Below are 20,516 nucleotides of genomic sequence, written 5' to 3'. Positions count from 1 at the left end.
TCCTTGGATGAAATTTTTGTGGGACCACTCTTACTGATATCCAGCTCCAGCCATTTCTCCTCAATGACAGTGACTAGTTTCTCCACTTCCTCATGGAGGAAATTCTTTGTTCTTGTTGCACACTCCTGCATCATTCGTGTATTAGACTTACACTCAGATAACGTTCAAAAATCACAGTTCTCACCTTTCTTCCACCTACCCAGCACTCCTTTCCACTCCCTCAGTCACCAAAAAATCACTATTCACATCTTACCTTTATATATAGAAACATAGAAAATAGGTGCAGGAGCAGGCCATTCAGCCCTTCTAGCCTGCACCGCCATTCAATGAGTTCATGGCTGAACATGAAACTTCAGTACCCCCTTCCTGCTTTCTCGCCATACCCCTTGATCCCCCGAGTAGTAAGGACTTCATCTAACTCCCTTTTGAATATATTTAGTGAATTGGCCTCAACTACTTTCTGTGGTAGAGAATTCCACAGGTTCACCACTCTCTGGGTGAAGAAGTTTCTCCTCATCTCTGTCCTAAATGGCTTACCCCTTATCCTTAGACTGTGACCCCTGGTTCTGGACTTCCCCAACATTGGGAACATTCTTCCTGCATCCAACCTGTCCAAACCCGTCAGAATTTTAAACGTTTCTATGAGGTCCCCTCTCACTCTTCTGAACTCCAGTGAATACAAGCCCAGTTGATCCAGTCTTTCTTGATAGGTCAGTCCCACCTTCCCGGGAATAAGTCTGGTGAATCTTCGCTGCACTCCCTCAATAGCAAGAACGTCCTTCCTCAAGTTAGGAGACCAAAACTGTACACAATACTCCAGGTGTGGCCTCACCAAGGCCCTATACAACTGTAGCAACACCTCCCTGCCCCTGTACTCAAATCCCCTCGCTATGAAGGCCAACATGCCATTTGCTTTCTTAACCGGCTGCTGTACCTGCATGCCAACCTTCAATGACTGATGTACCATGACACCCAGGTCTCGCTGCACCTTCCCCCTTCCTAATCTGTCACCATTCAGATAATAGTCTGTCTCTCTGTTTTTACCACCAAAGTGGATAACCTCACATTTATCCACATTATACTTCATCTGCCACGCATTTGCCCATTCACCTAACCTATCCAAGTCACTCTGCAGCCTCATAGCATCCTCCTCGCAGCTCACACTGCCACCCAACTTAGTGTCATCCGCAAATTTGGAGATACTACATTTAATCCCCTCGTCTAAATCATTAATGTACAATGTAAACAGTTGGGGCCCCAGCACAGAACCTTGCGGTACCCCACTAGTCACTGCCTGCCATTCTGAAAAGTACCCATTTACTCCTACTCTTTGCTTCCTGTCTAACAACCAGTTCTCAATCCACGTCAGCACACTACCCCCAATCCCATGTGCTTTAACTTTGCACATTAATCTCCTGTGTGGGACCTTGTCGAAAGCCTTCTGAAAGTCCAAATATACCACATCAACTGGTCCATTGCCAATGATGCTGAGGCACTGAGGACGCTCTCACTTTAATTGGCCGATTGCCAAGCTTCCTGCACACGCTCAAATAGACATGCATCCCGCTGCCAGCACTCCACGAGATGCTGGGCCCAAGCCCCCCCCCCCCCCCCCTGCCAGCTGCATTGAGCAAGCGCGGCCGAAGCTTCACCCCCCGCAGGCTCTGCAATGCCACGCCACTGGAACCGGATGACAAGGGAGCAGCCAAAGTGGAAGGTAAATTATCGGCGCTTTTTTTGACTCACAAAGTCGGCGTTCCACCCCTAACTATGCCGCTCTAGGTGGCTGGGGAAATTTGGGTCCTGGGTGAGCAATGCAATCGCATCAACATCCTATGGTGTTGTCATGAAACAGTCACGAATCACATATTTCACAGTCATAAATGCTAACAGGTAACCTCCCCATGAGGTGAGATACACACTATATATATTTTAAATATCAGACACCTAACCTATGTAATGGACTTACTCATGTTGACAGATATATTTTTACAATATAAAGTTGCTGCAACAAGTAATATTACTGGTGAACAAATTGCATATTCTTGTGTAATGGATAATGTTAAAGCCCAATTGCTTTCAAGAACATTTTCCTTCAGATGTACTCACGGCATTCGCTGTAGGGCTCATCAGAGTAATCTCCACAGTCATCATCTACATCACATTTCCAAGACTGTGGGATGCAGTGGCCATTGTTACATTTAAATTGGCCTGGATGACAGGTTCTAGAAGCGCAGTAAGCAGGGTTTTCATCAGAGTTATCTGTGCAGTCATTCTCCCCATCACACTGCCAGGCTTCAGGAATACAGAGCTTGTTGGTGCACTGCCACTGGTAGCTCTCACATCGGTGATTGACTATAAAACAAATATTAAGTACCATTGGATTTATGGATACTGTTTTCTTTGAATTCAATAATGTATCTGATACTAGAGTGCCAATTTTTATTTAGGGCAGGAATTGGGGGTGCGGGAGCCAAAATGGGCAGTGAACCCACCAGCCTCCCAGAGCATAAAGCCCGGGAGATTTGAACTCCCTGATTTCATTTCTATGTTCCGACTCTGACTTCCATCTGAATCCAGTGGGAATGATGTAATTGCTGGCAGGTTGGAGTTAAAATTGGTGGGACATCAAGATCCCGCTGGGTCCCACAGAAACGGTCCTCAGCAAGGTAACAATGGAATGAGGTTGGGTCAACAAGTCCACGATTGTAGGGACGGGGGAAGGGAAGCCTGAGGCTGGGGAACAAGCAAATATAAATTCTTCAAGGAAATATGAAGAGGCCCAATGATAGTTGCTCCACTGGCAAGAGCTTCAGAATAAGGGGCCGCCCATTTAAACGGAATGAAGAGGAATTTCTTCTCTCAGAGGGTCGTGCATCTTTGGAATTCTCTACCCCAGAGAGCTGTGGAGGCTGGATCATTGAATATATTTAAGGTGGAGATAGACAGATTTTTAAATGATAAGGGAATCAAGGGAGTGAGCAGGGAAGTGGCGTTGAGGCCAAGATCAGATCAGCCATGATCTTATTGAATGGCGGAGCAGGCTCGAGGGGCCAAATGGCCTACTCCTGCTCCTATTTCTTATGTTATGTTCAACGGGGGCAATGACTTGGTGGGGTGAGTGGGACAGGAAAGAGGAAAAGTAGCCCCCAGTAGGTATGCTGTGCAGGAAAGTCGGAGAGAGAGGAGGGTGAGCCATTTGGGGTGGCTGCTTGTAATGAGGCAGTGATGGGCCCTTCGGAGGATGCCAAGATAGTAGCTGTCAGCTTATTCAAGGGGGATTCAACCCTGGAACTGCAGCAAGAGTGTAGGAAGGCAGAGTGATGGGTTGTGGTGGGGATTGGTGGACAAAGTACCAGAGAGGGGAAAAATGGATGGTGGCATGACTGTGTAACAAAAGGAGAGGAGGCATGAGAGAAGGCCCCAAAAAGGGTCAAAAGAAGAAAAAAAAAAGATAGAAGTAATGGGTTTGGGTCTGGAGCAGCAGCCAAAATGTGCATACAAATAGAATTCAGGTTAGATAAGCATGAGTGTAATTAGGAGGAATATCCTGCTTGTAAACAGAGGACAGAGAGGAGACAGTATAAGAGATTCCAAAGTTCAAATCTGAGATCCTGTGGTGCAATGAAGTTGACTTGTAGATAGGGTGGAATCAGTTTGGAGCATCAATCAACCAACATCCAGATTTGGAGATTGTGGAGAGTGAGTGAATCCAAAAGCTGTTTGAAGGGCAGAGTATCAGTGGGCACTTTGCTGAAGTTTCTCTAGTGTAAAACAGGTGTGGAGAGTCAACCATGAGCCAGCAGAGGTTGATCCAGGAGCCCAGTGGAGGGGAGTAGTGGCCTCAGTGTTCGCATGCACACTGGTGGGGATCCAGTATACCAGAAGAGGAGCAAATAGGAGCGGGAGTGAAACCCAAGAACCAGAAACAATAAATTTCAGGGCAAACTACTATTTTTAGGTAGCTTTAAATTTGTATCTTGAACTTGTAGTTTGGGCTAAAATGTATCCACTAATAGGGGCAGGGGATCTTAAGCAGTGGAAGAGAGGAGATTGAAGTGGAAGGGACAAAATATAGCAATGGATTGCCACAGATAGAATTACAAAGGAGAGGACATTGAATAAATTTAAGACAGAAATAGACAGTTTCTTAAACAATAAGGGAATAAGGGGTTATGGGGAGCGGGCAGGGAAGTGGATTTGAGTCCATGGTCAGATCAGCCATGATTGTATTAAATGACGGAGCAGGCTTGAGGGGCCGTATAGCCTACTCCTGCTCTTACTTCCTATGTTCTTATGTATGCTCTTATTAAGAGCTGTCAGCCTAGAAGCTGTGCTGACACTTTGATATCATCTACTATGAACAATTAACAATAAGAAATACTTACTACAAAGCACAGTGTCTTCATCAGATCCATCTGCACAATCCCGATAACTATTACACAAGAAGTTGGAGCTGGTGCAATTGCCATCATTGCACTGAAACTGCCCTACTCTACAGTAGCGGATTGGGCAGGTGGTAGGTTCATCTGATCCATCCCTGCAATCTCTCTGTCCATCACATTTCCACCAGATCGGAATACACCTATGGCAGACAAAACAACAAAATGGTCTTGAAAGTATCTGGTGGTCCCGGTGGCGCCTGAGATTCCAGTGGGAGGCCTTCTCTTCCTGTGTTTCGGAGTGCATCCCCATCCTCCAGGTTCGCACGTAGAAGGTGGAGTCACGTGTGACTGGACAACCAATCACGGTACAGTATTCTCATTGATAGCGAAGAGAACTCTGTATCTCAGAGTTCTTATTGCTATCAATGAGAAAAAAAAAACACATTAAACACAACATAAAAAATTTTAAAAAAACACCTCACATTTAAAATTAATTGAAATTAAAGATAATTAAATGGTTTAGAAAAAAAAATAATTTTTGGATTTTTTTTAAACTGTTTTAAATAGGGTTTAAAATAAACTTACCTTAGTGGACAGGGTTTTTAAACATAAAAATGTGTATATAAATTTTATTTTTATATGTTTTAAAACTCTTACGCTGGTAAAAGTAGGCTATGCACAAGAGTTTTAAGGACAAATAGCCCAATCTCAAAACTTGACAGATCGGAAAAACCGGTTTTCAGTGCATGCACATTGTGCGCCGAAAACCTTTTGTGGGGTCTTGCGGGTCCATACGTATTCCGGACGGAATTTTAACCCCACAATCTTCATGTGTGCAATACATTCAACAGAAGTACTGTGATGAAAATACTATTATAAACTCAATATTTGCTGTATAACTTCACGCAATAAGAATGTTGGAAGAAGAATAATATCATGAGAGTAGATCTTGTAAATTCCTGCTTCTGGTCCAGAGACTTTCACACATGTGTGCATAAAATAAAATGAATGGACAAAAAAATCCTGTAGAGTCCGCTGACCTCCACATCCGAATCCCAATATGCACTCCTGGCATCTACAGTACACAACTGTACTGTTGGAGTTACAAACTTAGAAATGAACTGTAAACTCATTGGCGTAGAAATTTTGCTTTCTCCTTCCCACGGGCGTTCGACTAGATTTTAGAGAAAAAATGCGCACCTACCTGAAGCTGCTGCGCCCGCTCAACTTTCCAATCCACAGGCCTCCTCTCCCTGCGCGTTGCAGCGCGTGCACATCGGGACGTGCGCAGGCCTGGAGCTGGAGTCACATGGCACTGGGCAGCCAATCAGGTCTAGTATATTCTCATTCATAGTAATAGGAGTCTGAAACTCCTATTACTATGAATGAGAATCCCCCCCCAAAACACCCAAAACACTAATAAAAATAGAAAATATACACTACATTTTTAAGATTAATTTAAATTAAAGTAATTCAAGTTATTAATGTCTTATAAAAAAAATATTTTCCCGATTTTTAAAAAAAGTTTTTTTAAATTATGCCTTAAAATAAACTTACCATTGTGGGGAGGGTTTTTAAACAATAAAATATGTTTTCATAACTTTATTTTTATTATGTCTATGTATTTTAAAACATTTGTGCCTGTAAAAGTAGGCTATGCGCCTGCTTTTTCAGGCGCAAGATTTTTGAGGACATTTGCTGGGCAAGATATGCGTAAATATTGCAAACTTGCTCATATAAATGTCCTCGTTCCCGATCTGGCTACGACCTGTCAAGCTGCAGCACATGCGCATTGTGCGCTGAAAACCGGCTTTTCTGATGCCTTCCCGGGTCCGTAGAAACTTCGTACGGCCGTGGAGACGTCGGAATTTCTACCCCATTGAAAACATCCTTAATTTCTTTCTCACAAAATATTTTAGAAGGGATTACTAGAAAGATATTCATATAGTGCAGGAGTGTGAAGTATTTTGTTGAAACAATTGACATACATAGTGGCCCATCTATCTTGTGGTCCGGAAGATATGTAGATTCGCAGTCCTGGCCTCTCCGGGTACCCGAGGGTAGAGGTCCATGTATCTCAGGGGCACACGTGGTTTGCAAGCGCCCCTGGGATCACGTGGACCGGCCCAACAAATGAAAGAAGGGAATCCCCATTCATGGGCTAGAATCTGCACTTTTTTTGCATGCTTAACGCCCACTTTGCCGCTGAAATGAAGAATAACGCCCAGAAATCGCCCATTTAGCCACAAAATGGAAAATAACGCCCATTTTTAGGAAACTTATCGGGGAGTGTTACTTTTCCCATGGGCTTAATACCGGGAAAAAATATTACCGCTCGCCCACTTTTTTTGGGCGGAATCATCAGAATGGGCGAGATCAATGCCCATAATATTGCCCAGCTTTAATTCCTGCATTGATTTAACGCCGAGATTCAATATTAACGCCCGCCCACTTTTTTTTGTTGTGAAGAGCATACTTACCAAAACTAATGCCCAGCAGAGCGCCCAGTGTCATTTTCACCACCTCGCACACATATCATCCACAATATCGATCGCCCAAAAAAACAGCCACAAAAAGTGGCACTGTTCTGAACAAATGCCAACGGTGTGACTGGCATTTTTTAAATCCCACTCTTGCGTGAGGAGCTGATATATGAACGATTTGCCTGAAAGAGTGTTAATATGAGTGACAACGCTGACACACTGCTGTGTATGTGCAGCTCAGACATCAATGGTGCCCATCAACTTGGTGCCAGTTAAAGTTTACATTCATTGATGTTAAATTGTATTTAACCCTTTCATGTTAAGGAATCACCAGTGTGTGATGGTGCAACGATCTGAGATAATGTGCAACAAGGTTATGTTCAATAACAAAAATTTTATACCAACATTGGTCTGAAATCATAAGCATCACAGGCAATAACACCCAACTCCCGTCCACACCCCACTTTTTCCACCATTGACATTAATCACATGATCAACATTTCCAGCAACACAGAATACAAAGGCAAAGCAAAAACGTGGTCTCCAGCCTCCATACATTGCAACAAATTGCATACACCTAGATGGAGATATAACACAGCCATCATCTGCAGACATGCACCTCACTTTCCTTCTCCCCCCTCCCCTTCTTCTCCCCACCTCTATCCCTTCCCCTCCTCACTCCATGGCGCCTGGCCAAGGAGCTCCTCAGGTGGTGCCTCATTGGGGAGGGGGATGAAGGCAGATGCGGTCGTTCGACGGGTACAGGAGCAGGGGGGTGCCGAGGCGGCAACATTCTCTGATGCAGAAGCAGGGTCCTTACACTCATCTGTCGTTTGCAGTGGTGTGCGGAACCTAGGGGTGGAGTGCCGCGCTCGAGGACCACTGGGAGGCCTTTGGCAGCAGTGTTCCTGGCTATCGCATCCAGGGACTCCGCCATCCGCGGAATGTACTCTGCCATGGTGCCGGAAATGGTGGCCAGCTGTCGGGATATGCCCCCCAATGCTTTGATGAGCTGGTCACCAATGTCGACAGTCCTCCTGGACAACTGTACCATTTTTCCGCTGTCATGTGGCACTCGTGGAACAGACCTGCCGCGTCCGCGGGATCTCCGCGGGGTTGGCGCAGTCCTGGGGACAAAGGGGACGAGGTGCTTAGGACCGGTACCTCCAGAATGGAGGCAGGAATGACCGGAGGACCACTAGATGGCCTTGGGGTGGAATGGCTTCTGGAGCCTGGTGATACAGGTTCCTCGAAGTCTGCACTCTCATCCATGGAGAACAGACACAGCGGATTGACGGGCGAGAATCGGACCTCCTCTGCACCAGATGTAGTAGGATCGTCCGCCAACTCCTGCCCCGCGCCCCCACCTTCTGACTTCTATGGTCTTGCCTTGGGACGTGCTGCTGGCTGAGCTGCAAAACACAAATGAGGTTATTAGAGAAGGGGGTGCGAGGGTGAAAAGGTGAGTCCTGCGCTACACAGAGCATATGCACAACAAAAGCACCACCGCTATCAAAATCATCACAGATATCACATTTCATGACCATCAACACATTTGCATTCCAATGATTTTCATTAGGCCATCATTATTGATATGACAATTTTAGAAATCATCTATCAAATATGATTGTTCGGATATGAGTGGGTTGACTTTGCATCATGCAATGGTGTAAGCTTTACTCACATGGCATCACTTCAGGGTCTGCAGATGCGTCCGTGGCTGTTTGGGTGTGCTTCCCCACGAGTGCGAGCACCCACTCCTCCATGTCAGTGATGTCGCTGGGTACTGGTGACCCCCCCACCCGTTCGCCTCTGCATGGACCTCATCAGCGATAGCTTCTTCTGTAAAAGGTGACAGGATGACATGGCATGAGATCATTGCATGATATCATTGCTAGGTACTGTCACAGACACTGATACAACACATAACCGACAGATGTAATCATGATTATTATGATAATTATCATTCTTTACCTAAAGACGAACACCGTGACAGCAGGCTTTGAGTAAAACATTCCCGGTAAAAGTGAAGGACCTCACATATGATGATAGTCACTCATGACTGTTACAAATCAAATTATATAAATACATAAGTACATGTAAATCAATGTAATACTTACTCTTGCGGATCCCACAAGGTCGTTCCATCATTTGCAGCATTGGTTGCCCTTACGCACCTCGTTGGTCGCCGACGAGACCACCTCTGCTATCTCGGTCCATATCTTCTGGTATGCCTTTGAGGTGGGCTTCCCACTCTCTCCCTTTGTCAAATCACCCCAGCGTAACTCAACCTCCTGCAGGAGGGAGGCATTGGCCTCGTTCGAGAACCTCCTGGCTCTTTTGCACCCTCCAATGTGCTCCTCCTCTCCCACCTCACTGCTCTCTCCAGCGTCAGTCTCCACAGCGTGCTGTGATGCCTCCTCCTCTCTCTCCATTATAGGCCAAATTCGTTCAAATATGTGGCTGGTAACAGCTATTTTTTGTTTGCCTACTTGCTGTGAAGCTCTAAAGTCTCCCTTCTTCCTCCCAAAGCAGCCACACCCCACCCAGACACGCCTTCAGTACCTCTGAGCTAACTCTCTCTCTGTCTCCTCTTCTGCACACGTCATGATGACCCTTGACCGCCAAATTCGCGGGAATCGAGCGTTGCCATGCCGTTGATAAGGATGGCCACACTTTACGGCAGAAGGTCAAAAAAAGTTAGTGCTACCGCCCATTTTATATCACTCGCAGTAATGCCCATTTTCAAAAGTGGAAACTAGGCGGTTTGAGAATGGGCAGGAAGCTGCCGATCTGAAAACCCCTTTTTAACGCCCACGCCGGAAATATCTCCCATTTTTGGGAGATAGCCACAAAAGTGCAGATTCTAGCCCCATAAGCATGAATGGGAATACCCCCAAATATACATCTACACTACAAATTAAAAAAAATTTACTATTTAAATTTAATTAAAATTGCATTTAAATATTTAAAACAAAAATTTATTTTTTGTCTTAAAGGGGTTAAAAATAAATTGTACAGGATTTTCAATGTATAAATGATTGCTAACATTTTATTTTAATGTTATTTTAAACTTTTGTGCTGGTAAAAGCAGGCCTTACGCCTGGTTTTAGCAGGCATAAGAATTTCACAGGCATTCGCTGGGCAGAAGTTGGGCAAGTAGCCAAATTCTCTGCCCGCGGATGCCCTTTTCTTGAGGATTCGTATATTCTGTCAAGAAAATTCTCGCGTGAAAACCCAGAACTTGCGTGGCTCCTACGAGTGCGTGTGCACCTCGTATCAATCTGTAAGAGCTGCAAATTTTGGCCCAATGGTATGTTATTCTCAGAAACGGGTGATCTTCCCAAACTGTTGGATGAGAATCTCATCAAATTAATACACATAAATAACTTCATAGTATTAAACTATCTCTCATACAGTACAATAACCAAATGGAAGCTGAGTTTGGCTTTATTGCTATTCACTCTCAAAAAGTCGATACAGTAGTTACCCTTATATTAAAAATAGAATCATAATTAAATAAAATGTAATATAACTACAAAAACTGGAATCTAAAACACAAACAGAAAGCACTGGAAACATAATCATATATAAATATGAGCTTATGATGTAAAACTCAATAAAAATGCGACAGTAGTTATTGTACCTTTCATTGTCTCGACATCTGTACTGTGTACTTGAGCACATTGGGAGACAATGAGCGATGTTCCCAAACTGCCTCACGAAGTTATCTGGACATTCACATGTGTAGCCTTGGCCACCTGCTGCTATCAGACACAGATGGGAGCAGCCACCATTATTCGTACCACAGGGATTGTTTGCTTGAAAGAGGGGTATAAAAATAACTGTTAGTCCACGGATATATTTCAATGCACTTATAAAGCAGCATTGTATAGAAAATACACAATGGCTGGAGCTGTGGTGCAAGGTTACATAACAAACAAGAGCAAACATGAATAGCTTCCATAACTCTAAGCCTCGAGCTTTGTTTTAAATTTTAAAAAGCAGAGTTTGTGTTCCTTTTTGAAACTTTATTGTTGTGATTCATCTGTTCCTCATGTTTGTTGTGAACTGTCATTTTGCTTTACTGTGCTACAGGAAGAAGGGAAGAAGGGCTTAACAACATATGACCTTAGACAAAAGATATAATAGAGGCAGCTGTTGGAAGAGAGGGTTTTACTGAAAAATAATGCAGTTTTACAGAAGAAGAATACTTCCATTTGTATCTCTAAGGATCACATAGAAACACAGAAATTAGGTGCAGGAGTAGGCCATTCGAGCCTGCACCACCATTCAATATCATGGCTGATCATTCAACCTCAGTACCCATTTCCTGCTTTCTCTCCATACCCCTTGATCCCTTTGGCCGTAAGGACCATATCCAACTCCCTTTTGAATATATCTAACGAACTGGCCTCAACTACTTTCTGCGGTAGAGAATTCCACAGGTTAACCACTCTGAGTGAAGAAGTTTCTCCTCATCTCAGTCCTAAATGGCTTACCCCTTATTCTTAGACTGTGACCCCTGGTTCTGGAACTCCCCAGCAATAAAAACATTCTTCCTGTCTATAACCTGTCCAATCCTGTCAGAATTTTATATGTTTCTATGAGATCACCTCTCATTCTTCTAAACTCCAGTGGATACAAGCCCAGTTGATCCTCATATGTCAGTCATGCCATCCCAGGAATCAATGTGATGAACCTTCACTGTACTCCCTCAATAGCAAAAACGTCCTTCCTCCTAATCACCTGATGTATAATTGTATTGAAATTGACATCTGTTTAAACCAATCAATCAATCAACAGCATCTGCAGTGTCTGCCACTGTGTGTCACTAACAGCAATTGCAGAATCATCCAAGCCATTTCATTCACTTGGGAGGAAAAACAGATTCCCTGTCTTTCCACCATTTATTGTGAGCTATACAAGTTCAGTCCAGGATAGTATCCTACTTCATTTCTACAGCACCAGTATGTCAGGGCAAAATAGAAAATATTGGGAAAAGTATCACCAGAAGGAGCAATACAAATTTTACCAACATAACATGCATCCTAAGTATTTAAATGTTCCAGCAGATAAGTAAAGCCTAATGGATAGTAAGAAATATATGAATCATTCCAAAATTTGAGTTGCAGTACAACACAGATAACATACGAGAAGAAAAAATGTATTTTATGTCAGTTTCACAGATCATACACTTACCTATTGGCTGTCTGTATGGATGGTATACATGGATGTCAAAAGGCCTGTGGGTGGTATTGACCAACAACACCCTGCCTTCCCCAGTGTATTTATTTGCTTTCTCCACTGATTTTGTATTCCAATCAGTCCAATATATTGTATCCTCAAACAGGCTAATGGCAAACGGGTGGCTTAGAGTTCCATCAAATACTGTGTGCCGATGGTGTCCATCCAGGTTGGAAAATCTACAAAACACAATAGCCATTTATACCTCCATAACAAGATCACAGTAACAAATACAAGCTTGTATCTGAGCACTGGAATTCCTCAGCTCAGGTTCAAATCCAGTCTTCATTATCATTCAAACTCAATTCCTCTCAATGAGAGTTTTGAAGATTTTTATCTAAATTAGTAGACAGAATTGGTTTATACAGGTGTAAATTAGTAGCAAATGTAGAGAAGCATGTGACTCAGACTATCCTCATCTTTCAGGAGAAAATGACAGCTGTGGGGCTTTACCGAAGGGAAATTAAATATAACTAGTAAAAAAATAAAACAAAGGCATTACAATGAAAATATATTTCATGATCAATATTTCAATATAAGCTCAGATTTTCCTGGAAACTTGCACCATAATATTTTCACCTCGAACATCTAATTAAACAGAGGACATCATTGACAGTTAACTAGATAAAAGGGGAGTTTGTGGATAAAGAGCTGCAGAGCTGGAAGAGTTCAGCAGCTTTTGACAGACCAGTGAGCCATTAACATAGTGATAGCTTCTACCTAAAATCATAGACTACCAACTGCTTGATCTCAGGAGATGTATTATAGGCACAGAATATGGCAGAGCATTTTAAAACCAGCTCGATAAATAAATTGCCTTAGTTTATGTACTTTAGCCGAATTTTATATTGTGTTTTGGAAAAAAATACTTTTCTGTAGCATTGCTGTTGAATTGAAAGATAAATCACAGTATTAGTGACAGGGTCAGTATATTGTTTGTGGGCTTTGCCACTATGCTCGCTGTGATATATTCTAATTAGAATAGCAGGAAAATGTGGAGTAAATTATCAATGGTAAGATTGGTGCGATAGATGGTGCAACTTACAGGCTACGTCACCCATTTCGCCGTTGCAGAAAAATCCAGGCCATTGTTTTTCATATGGCAATTATAAAATATGCTCTATTGTACCTATAGCAACAAACACTTTATGCAATAAAACTGGAATTAGACAAAATGGTTTGCATTTCATTATTCAAAACTTCAGAAGTGCTTACTCAATGTAATTCAGATGAGCATCAGTCCAGTAGAGTTTATCGTTTGTGTAGTCAATGGTCAATCCATTGGGCCATTCCAATTTTGTGGTAATAATGGCTGATTTGTTTTTACCATCCATGCCCATGCGACCAATGTATGCTTGATGACCCCAGTCAGTCCAGAAAATATATCTGCAAAAAGTTTTAAAAACTGAAATATATAAATGATATTAAAGTCTCTAGCAAGTCAAATTTTATCTTGTCAAATTGTTGCGTGCAGCATGACAGAATTTCAATCAACTCAATAACATTGTTACATAAAAACATTTTTTGTTACAAATAAAGGCTCTTGCTCATCAAGTTGGAATCTGATCAGGGAGTTTTTAATCTTGTAACAGTGTAAGGCTCCATTCTCAATTTGTGGAGGCTATTTCAATGCATGATTCATAAATTCACAGCAGGAAGATGGGCTCAGTATATTTCAGATAATTTTGATTGGTCACATTCACCACTAACACCGATATCAAAAATGCAGTATTTACTCAATTTACAGTGTTGGTTTTATCTCTGTTAACTGAAGATAATTATGATGAAAGTTGCAGCAATGAAGCCTGTCTGGCATGTTGTACTATCAAAAGAGAAACGTTTTTTTCAAGATGGCAATTACATTTAAAAAAAATCTTTCCTTCTTATAGAGCCTGGAGTTTCCGTTTGATTGAATATGTGTTCTTGGTGCAATTTGTCCAATATTGGCAAAACCAGCGCAAAAGATCGTGGAATTATGTGCATATTGCATTCAGTGCAACTTGCGTTTCTGCGATCTTTTACGTTAGTTTTAAAAACATTGCGCTAGAAGGTCCCTTCCACAAAAGTGGCCACATCCCCAAGGTGAATTAATCACCATTGGAGTTTCCGCTAATTCCACTCGTTTGCAGGCCTTTGAGGTTGCTCCAAATTTAAGCTGGATCTTTTGGGTGTACTCTAAATAGAAAATAGTTCTGTATATTTAAAAAAAAATCATTTTCAGTCATTTAAAATCGGGTTACTTATAGGTGGTGGATTGACACTGATTATTTAATACTTATTTTTTGTGATAACCCCATTTTAAGCTGCATTAATCAAACTTTGCCAAGTTCATCATCATCATCATAGGCAGTCCCTCGGAATCGAGGAAGACTTGCTTCCACCCTTAAAATGAATTTTTGGGTGGCTGAACAGTCCAATACGAGAACCACAGTCTTTGTCACAGGTGGGACAGATAGTCATTGAGGGAAGGGGTGGGAGGGACTGGTTTGCCGCACGCTCTTTCCGCTGCCTGCACTTGATTTCTGCATGCTCTCGCCGATGAGACTCGAGGTGCTCAGCGCCCTCCCAGATGCACTTCCTCCACTTAGGGCAGTCGTTGACCAGGGACACCCAGCTGTCAGTGGGGATGTTGCACTTTATCAGGGAGGCTTTGAGGGTGTCCTTGTAACATTTCCTCTGCCCACCTTTGGCTCGTTTGCCATGAAGGAGTTCTGAGTAGAGTGCTTGCTTGGGAATCTTGAGCCTGGCATGTGAACTATGTGACCTGCCCAGCGGAGCTGATCAAGTGTGGACGGTGGTTCAATGCTGGGGATGTTGGCCTGGTCAAGGACATTAATGTTGGTGTGTCTGTCCTCCCAGGGGATTTGTAGGATCTTGCGGAGACATTGTTGGTGGTATTTCTCCAGTGACTCTTAAGTATATCAAGAAATACTTTTTACTGCAAAATTTAAAACAAAAAAGAAAATTACGTTTGAAAACGGTTCCCAATTATGCTGGTTCATGGCAGATTTTGTGCTCAACGATATGCAAATGTGTTTGAGCGGAAACCTTGGGGGGGAAAAAAACACTTTTCAAAATGGGCACAATTTTGGGTGCAATTTTTGCCCCAACTGCCGATTGCACTCAAAGCAGTTCTACTCCTTGATGTTTCTCTTTAAACCTGGGTAAATAATTTAAGGTCCTCTTACCCATATTTAGGATAAACAGCAATAGCTCGTGGGTTCTCAAAGCAGTAGATATTGCCTGTACCCACACAGTGGTCAGCTATGTTTTTACGGAATCTTCCATCAAGTTCAGCAACATTAAGGCAATTTTTAAAATGATCAAGCCAGTACAGTTTCCTAAAAAAATAAAAAAAACGACTCAGTTAACTCACACAAAAGACATTATTCAGTGTTTTCCACCATTAATCCATGTATAGTAAATTTAGATATATATTTAAAAAGGAAAAAATATTGCAGAGTTATGGAGAAAGAGCAGGGCCAAATGACTTCCTGTGCTGTATGACCCTATGATAATGAATTTGAATGTAATGCTGGGAAGACACTGACCTTGCACAACAGCAGGTAATTATCTAGATTATATAAGAAATATATTTTTGAAAATTAAAAATGTAAGAGTTTGCATGTTGCAACTTAATCTGCTTTTGGTCAAGCCCATTTACCATAATCTTGACTATTCCTACTACACCCCACCAAAAATCAATGCCATTGCTAACAATATTTCAACTCCCTCAAAAGGTAAGGATAAATCAACCTTTAAATAAATGTAAGAAAATAAATATCCAGCTTAGTTACAAAGTACAGGAGAAGAAAAGACCAAATAAAATCTCTGCTGGCTCACTCATCCCACTGATACCTACAAGCAGGTAATGCTTCAAGAAATGTTTCACTTCATTAAGAGTGCATATTATTGGTGGAAACACACTGCAATAGTGTTAAATTCTTTTTCATGGTTGGAAAACACTTGCGCCTGCATGCTTTTGTGAATTCACCGTCGCTTCCAGGCTATTGTGTCTGTAAGCACTCTGGTAATGACTCCACGAGGTGAGGTATTGCACTTGAACTGCTGTGACCTTAGTCCTTTTTATTGCAGCTCTTGAATGAGGGTACAGTAAGGTGAGCTCCCTTTTATACTTGGTTACCTGCAGTGTACAGGTGACCTGTCGGTCTTCACCAGTTGCACCCACTGGTGGTACAGGCATATTGTACAGTGTGAAGATACATTCAATGGTCTTATGTAACTGTTCATTAAGTGTACAGGGTATATACATACACAACATCACTCCTCCCCTAAGGTTTGTGCCACTGGCCTCTGCATTGTGTGCTCTGGCCCGTGACTTGTGTGCACAAAGCCCTTGCACTTTGTCTGTGCTTGGGAATGTCTCTCTCCCTGTAGACCCCCAAGTCCTTATTGCCACAACATTGGGAAATGATCAGCAGTGGACGGTTGGAGGTTGTAGTGGGGGTTGTGTGGATTCTGGGTGTGATCCATGTGTGTCCATTGCTACATGCATCCATTTCCCCCCCACCCATACATAGACCATGTGTGTGGCTCGACATCTGCACTGGCATACATGTACAGAGAATAAAGAATAGGATTAGTTATATCACTGTTTGGGTTCAGCGGTAGTAGAACAAGTACATATTGCAAGTAAGGTACAAATGTGGTATTACAGTCTTGCCCCTGGGTGTGGGTGCAGGTGGGTGAGGACGCTAGTTCCAGAGCAACTGGACTGTGTCCAGGTTGTCTGATGGCGGCGCTGCGCCCCCTGCCAGCTGGGTGGGCTCGGATCGCTCACCTGGCTGAGTCTCAGGGCCTTTGCCGTTGCCTAGGGGTGAGCAGAGCCACAGGAATGTGTAGCCTCCCTGTCCTCCTTTGAGGGCTGCAGGGTCTCCCTGCTGCCCTTCAGCGGTGGTGGGAGCCTGGTCATCCCAGATCCCACTGGGAGGGCTGGAAGGTGCTGGTCTCTTGCTCCCGGTACTGGCCCTGGTGGCCAGAGAGGTTTGGCCGATCTGGCGCAGGGTACCAGTGGTGGTGCCTGTGCCATCCACTGATCGCTGGCCCTGCTGTGGGTATGCTCCCACTATGTGTGTCCACACTCCCTGGGGCATCATATTGGTCCCGGAGGCGCAGGCTACATAATTGGGTAGCCCGCTGGACCTGGGTGCTTCCCACGGGAGGTTGCCCTTGGTTTTGTCGGCGTGCATGTAGAACCCGGCATCACACATTATTCCAAAATTTACATTCATGATACATTGGCTCCAACCGCAATCACCCGACTCGACATTGTTGGTGGTCTTTACAAATTCACATTTGTCAACTTCATCTTTTCCCTGTATACTACCAGCATCGCTGTACAATATTACATTTAGATACTTGCATTTGTTAATTACACCTCTTACATTAGTATCACCGGCATCGCTGTACAAAGAGTGGAACTTTCCCTTTAATTATTCTAGGTTGCCGGTCTCCTTTAAGAGGGCCTTGCAATCTTTACCCCAATCCGGTTCGCTGCTCGGCATCACGTGTTGCTCCCTCAACACTGCCCCTCGTGGACTGGTCGCGGCTATCTTGATTTTGTGGTGCGGGCGCCATTTTTTCTCTCTCCACGAGGTAGGCTGCGGTGATCCTTTTCTCCCCATGTTCTGCCACTGAAGCCGAAAATGTACCTTCTGCATCAATATTCTTCCTTCGGAGTCCTGCCACTGGAGCCCGGAAGGTGAGGTCTGGTCATTCAGGTTGGATCAGCTCACCGTTGGGTAGTGCGGTCTGTGTCATGTTGAGTTGGACAGTAGGATCTTCAGGTGCTGTGATGGATCCAAAGTTGGGGCCGCATAGGACGTCGATCGCGGGGTGGAGGCTTTCCCAGCTCCAACAGATCTGAATTTGTTTCATCCATCTTCTTCCTAGCAGCGTTGGACCATCACCAGCAACGATCCACAAAGGTAGCTTGTGCATCGCGCCACCATAGGACACCTGGAAATCCACGCTGGCAACAACTGGGATGGTGTCATTTGTGTAAGTGAGCAGCTTCACCTGGATCGGGAGCATTTTGGGTCGTTGGGCGGAATTGTCCCAGAGTTTCTTGAAGGCCACCTGGTTTATCAGCGACTGGCTCATCCGTGTCGACCTCCATCGAGACTGGAACACCGTTAATTTTCAACAGGGACCTCTTGCTGGAGCAGGTAAACACTCCGTGTACCTCTTCCTGGGGCTGAGCTGCCTCCTGGACTCTCTTCGTCTTCATCAGCGCTGGAGTCCGAGTGATCGGCCAAATCTTCAGCGACTCGGTGAGTAAAATTTATTTTACACATTCGCTGGAGATGGCCTTTAGTTTTACAGCCTTTGCAAGTGTAGTCTCTGTATCGGCACTGGTGGGCCCTGTGATTTCCTCTACAGCACCAGCACGGGGCTGGCCGGTTGGCCCCATGCAGCAGACTCAGGGTTGCAGGACTCAGGGTAGCAGCCTTGCCTCTGAAAGGCACCATTCGGTTCATGGTGCTTGCCGGGTTAGAGTCCTGGACATGAGTCATTATCCTCTTGGAATCACAGGCCGAGGCCATGAATGCCTGGCTGATGTTAATTGCCTTCTGCAGGGTGACCATGGTGTCCGCAGAGAGCAGCCTGTGGAGGAGGCCCTCGTGGCCGATTCCAATAACAAAGATGTCCCTCAGTGCTTCGGTAAGGTGTCGCCAAAATCACACGGTGCAGCCAATCATCTCAGGTCTGCAGCATATTTTGTGATTTCTTGGCCTTCGGGCCGCTGGTGTGTGTAGAACTGGTGTCTGGCTGTGAGGATGCTCTCTTTAGGCTTGAGCTGTTCCTGTATTATCATTATGAGCTCCGCGAACATTTTGGTTGTCGTCTTCTCTGGGGCTTGCAAGTCCCTGACAAGGCCATAAATGGTTGGCCCACAACTGCTGAGCAGGATAGTTCTGTGCTTATCAGCCAGCGAGGTCAGTGTTTCTCCAGCCAGGTCGTTCGCGATGAAGTAGTGTTTGAGCCTTTCCACAAAGGCATCCCAATCTTCCCCATCAACGAATTGTTGAAAGTTGCCAAGGTTAGCCATTTTTCGCGTGGAAATTTGTACTCTCATCGCTAGTTAGTGTCTGTAAGCTCTCTAGTAATGACTCCACGAGGTGAGGTATTGCACTTGAAATGTTGTGACCTTCGTCCTTTTTATTGCAGCTCCTGAATGAGAGTACAGTAAGGTGAGCTCCCTTTTATACTTGGTTACCTGCTGTGTGCAGGTGACCTCTAGGTCTCCATCAGTTGTACCCTCTGGTGGTACAGGCATATTGTATACAGTGTGAAGAAACTTTCAATGGTCTTATGTAACTGTACATTAAGTGTACAGGGTATATACATACACAACACAGGCCATGTTTGGAATTTTAGGGTAAGTTCAGTGATCCTATGCTCTAAGTGGAGAGCCATACTCAAAAGGAACAAGGGCAAGAAAACAGGCTTGATGGTAGCCCCTAGCTCCAATTTGTAGTCCCTACAACCATGATTCATTCATTGGAGTGCAGAATCAGTTGAATTTATCTTTTTATTTCTAGCTGTGGACCTTCACCAAGATCAAAAGAAGTTTCACGTAAGCCAGCAATGTACAAACCACGCTGGTGGCTTCAACCTACTCTCGGTCAGAACAAAATGGGAGCCTGCAGCATCCACCGCTTGGGCCTCACTATTAACGGTAACTACTACTTCTATGTCACCTTCAATAATCTATATACACTTTCTTTGCTGTTTTATTTATTTTGGGTTGAATTCCATTGAATCTTTCTCCTTTAAAGGATTTAAGCACTTTCTCTAAGAATATCTAAAAATTTCAAAACACAAATCTGTTTTTTTGGACAGGCATTATAAAGCTTACACCCAGTAGCCCATCTCAGATAAAGCTGAAATAATGTCTAGTAACAATAAAACAACTTCACAAACAAACAGTGGCTTCACTCACCATGGAATCTAAAAGTAATATATAGTTTTAATGAGATTTTGTTCTGTTGAAGTAATCTTAAACTGAATAGTGCCTGTCATATTCAGTTGAGATAGAGAGAGACAACACAATGTCATTGATAATCTTTACTTACACCAGACATTGGACAAATGACAAATACTTTAATCCCTAAAAGTCTAGGCTAAATTAAAATGAATTATTGCTAGATCTGATTTTATTGTGCAACTCTCGATTATCTGGGTCCCTCGGGGATTGGGCTATGCCAGGTAAACGATTTCTCCGTTAGAGCGATTGACATTATAAAGTTAAAACCCGATGCCTTCCCGGGCCGAAAGGACTCCGAACACACCGGCCCGATGCCTTCCCAGGCCGAAATTTAAAATCCCGTTACAATGGTTTCCTGTTGGATCCGTGTGCGGATAATCGAGAGTTACC

At 43.7% G+C, this 20,516-nt stretch overlaps 1 protein-coding gene across 1 annotated transcript in view; it reads right to left on the bottom strand.

The window, feature by feature from the left end:
- lrp2a (low density lipoprotein receptor-related protein 2a) overlaps positions 1-20,516 on the bottom strand; it is a 522,167-nt gene that overhangs the window by 135,290 nt on the left and 366,361 nt on the right. The window contains exons 52-57 of the mRNA XM_070873618.1: positions 15,304-15,456; positions 13,331-13,501; positions 12,071-12,294; positions 10,515-10,689; positions 4,389-4,585; positions 2,110-2,355 (exon numbers count right to left, since the gene is read on the bottom strand). Coding sequence (XP_070729719.1) covers positions 2,110-2,355; positions 4,389-4,585; positions 10,515-10,689; positions 12,071-12,294; positions 13,331-13,501; positions 15,304-15,456 — 1,166 coding nt within the window. The remainder of the gene's footprint in view (positions 1-2,109; positions 2,356-4,388; positions 4,586-10,514; positions 10,690-12,070; positions 12,295-13,330; positions 13,502-15,303; positions 15,457-20,516) is intronic.

This window comes from Pristiophorus japonicus, chromosome 3 (genome assembly GCF_044704955.1).
Source record: "Pristiophorus japonicus isolate sPriJap1 chromosome 3, sPriJap1.hap1, whole genome shotgun sequence".
Classification (NCBI taxonomy): Eukaryota; Metazoa; Chordata; class Chondrichthyes; family Pristiophoridae; genus Pristiophorus; species Pristiophorus japonicus.
The sequence above is the reverse complement of the archived record's forward strand: the minus strand, read 5'-3'. Positions and strand labels throughout refer to the sequence as shown.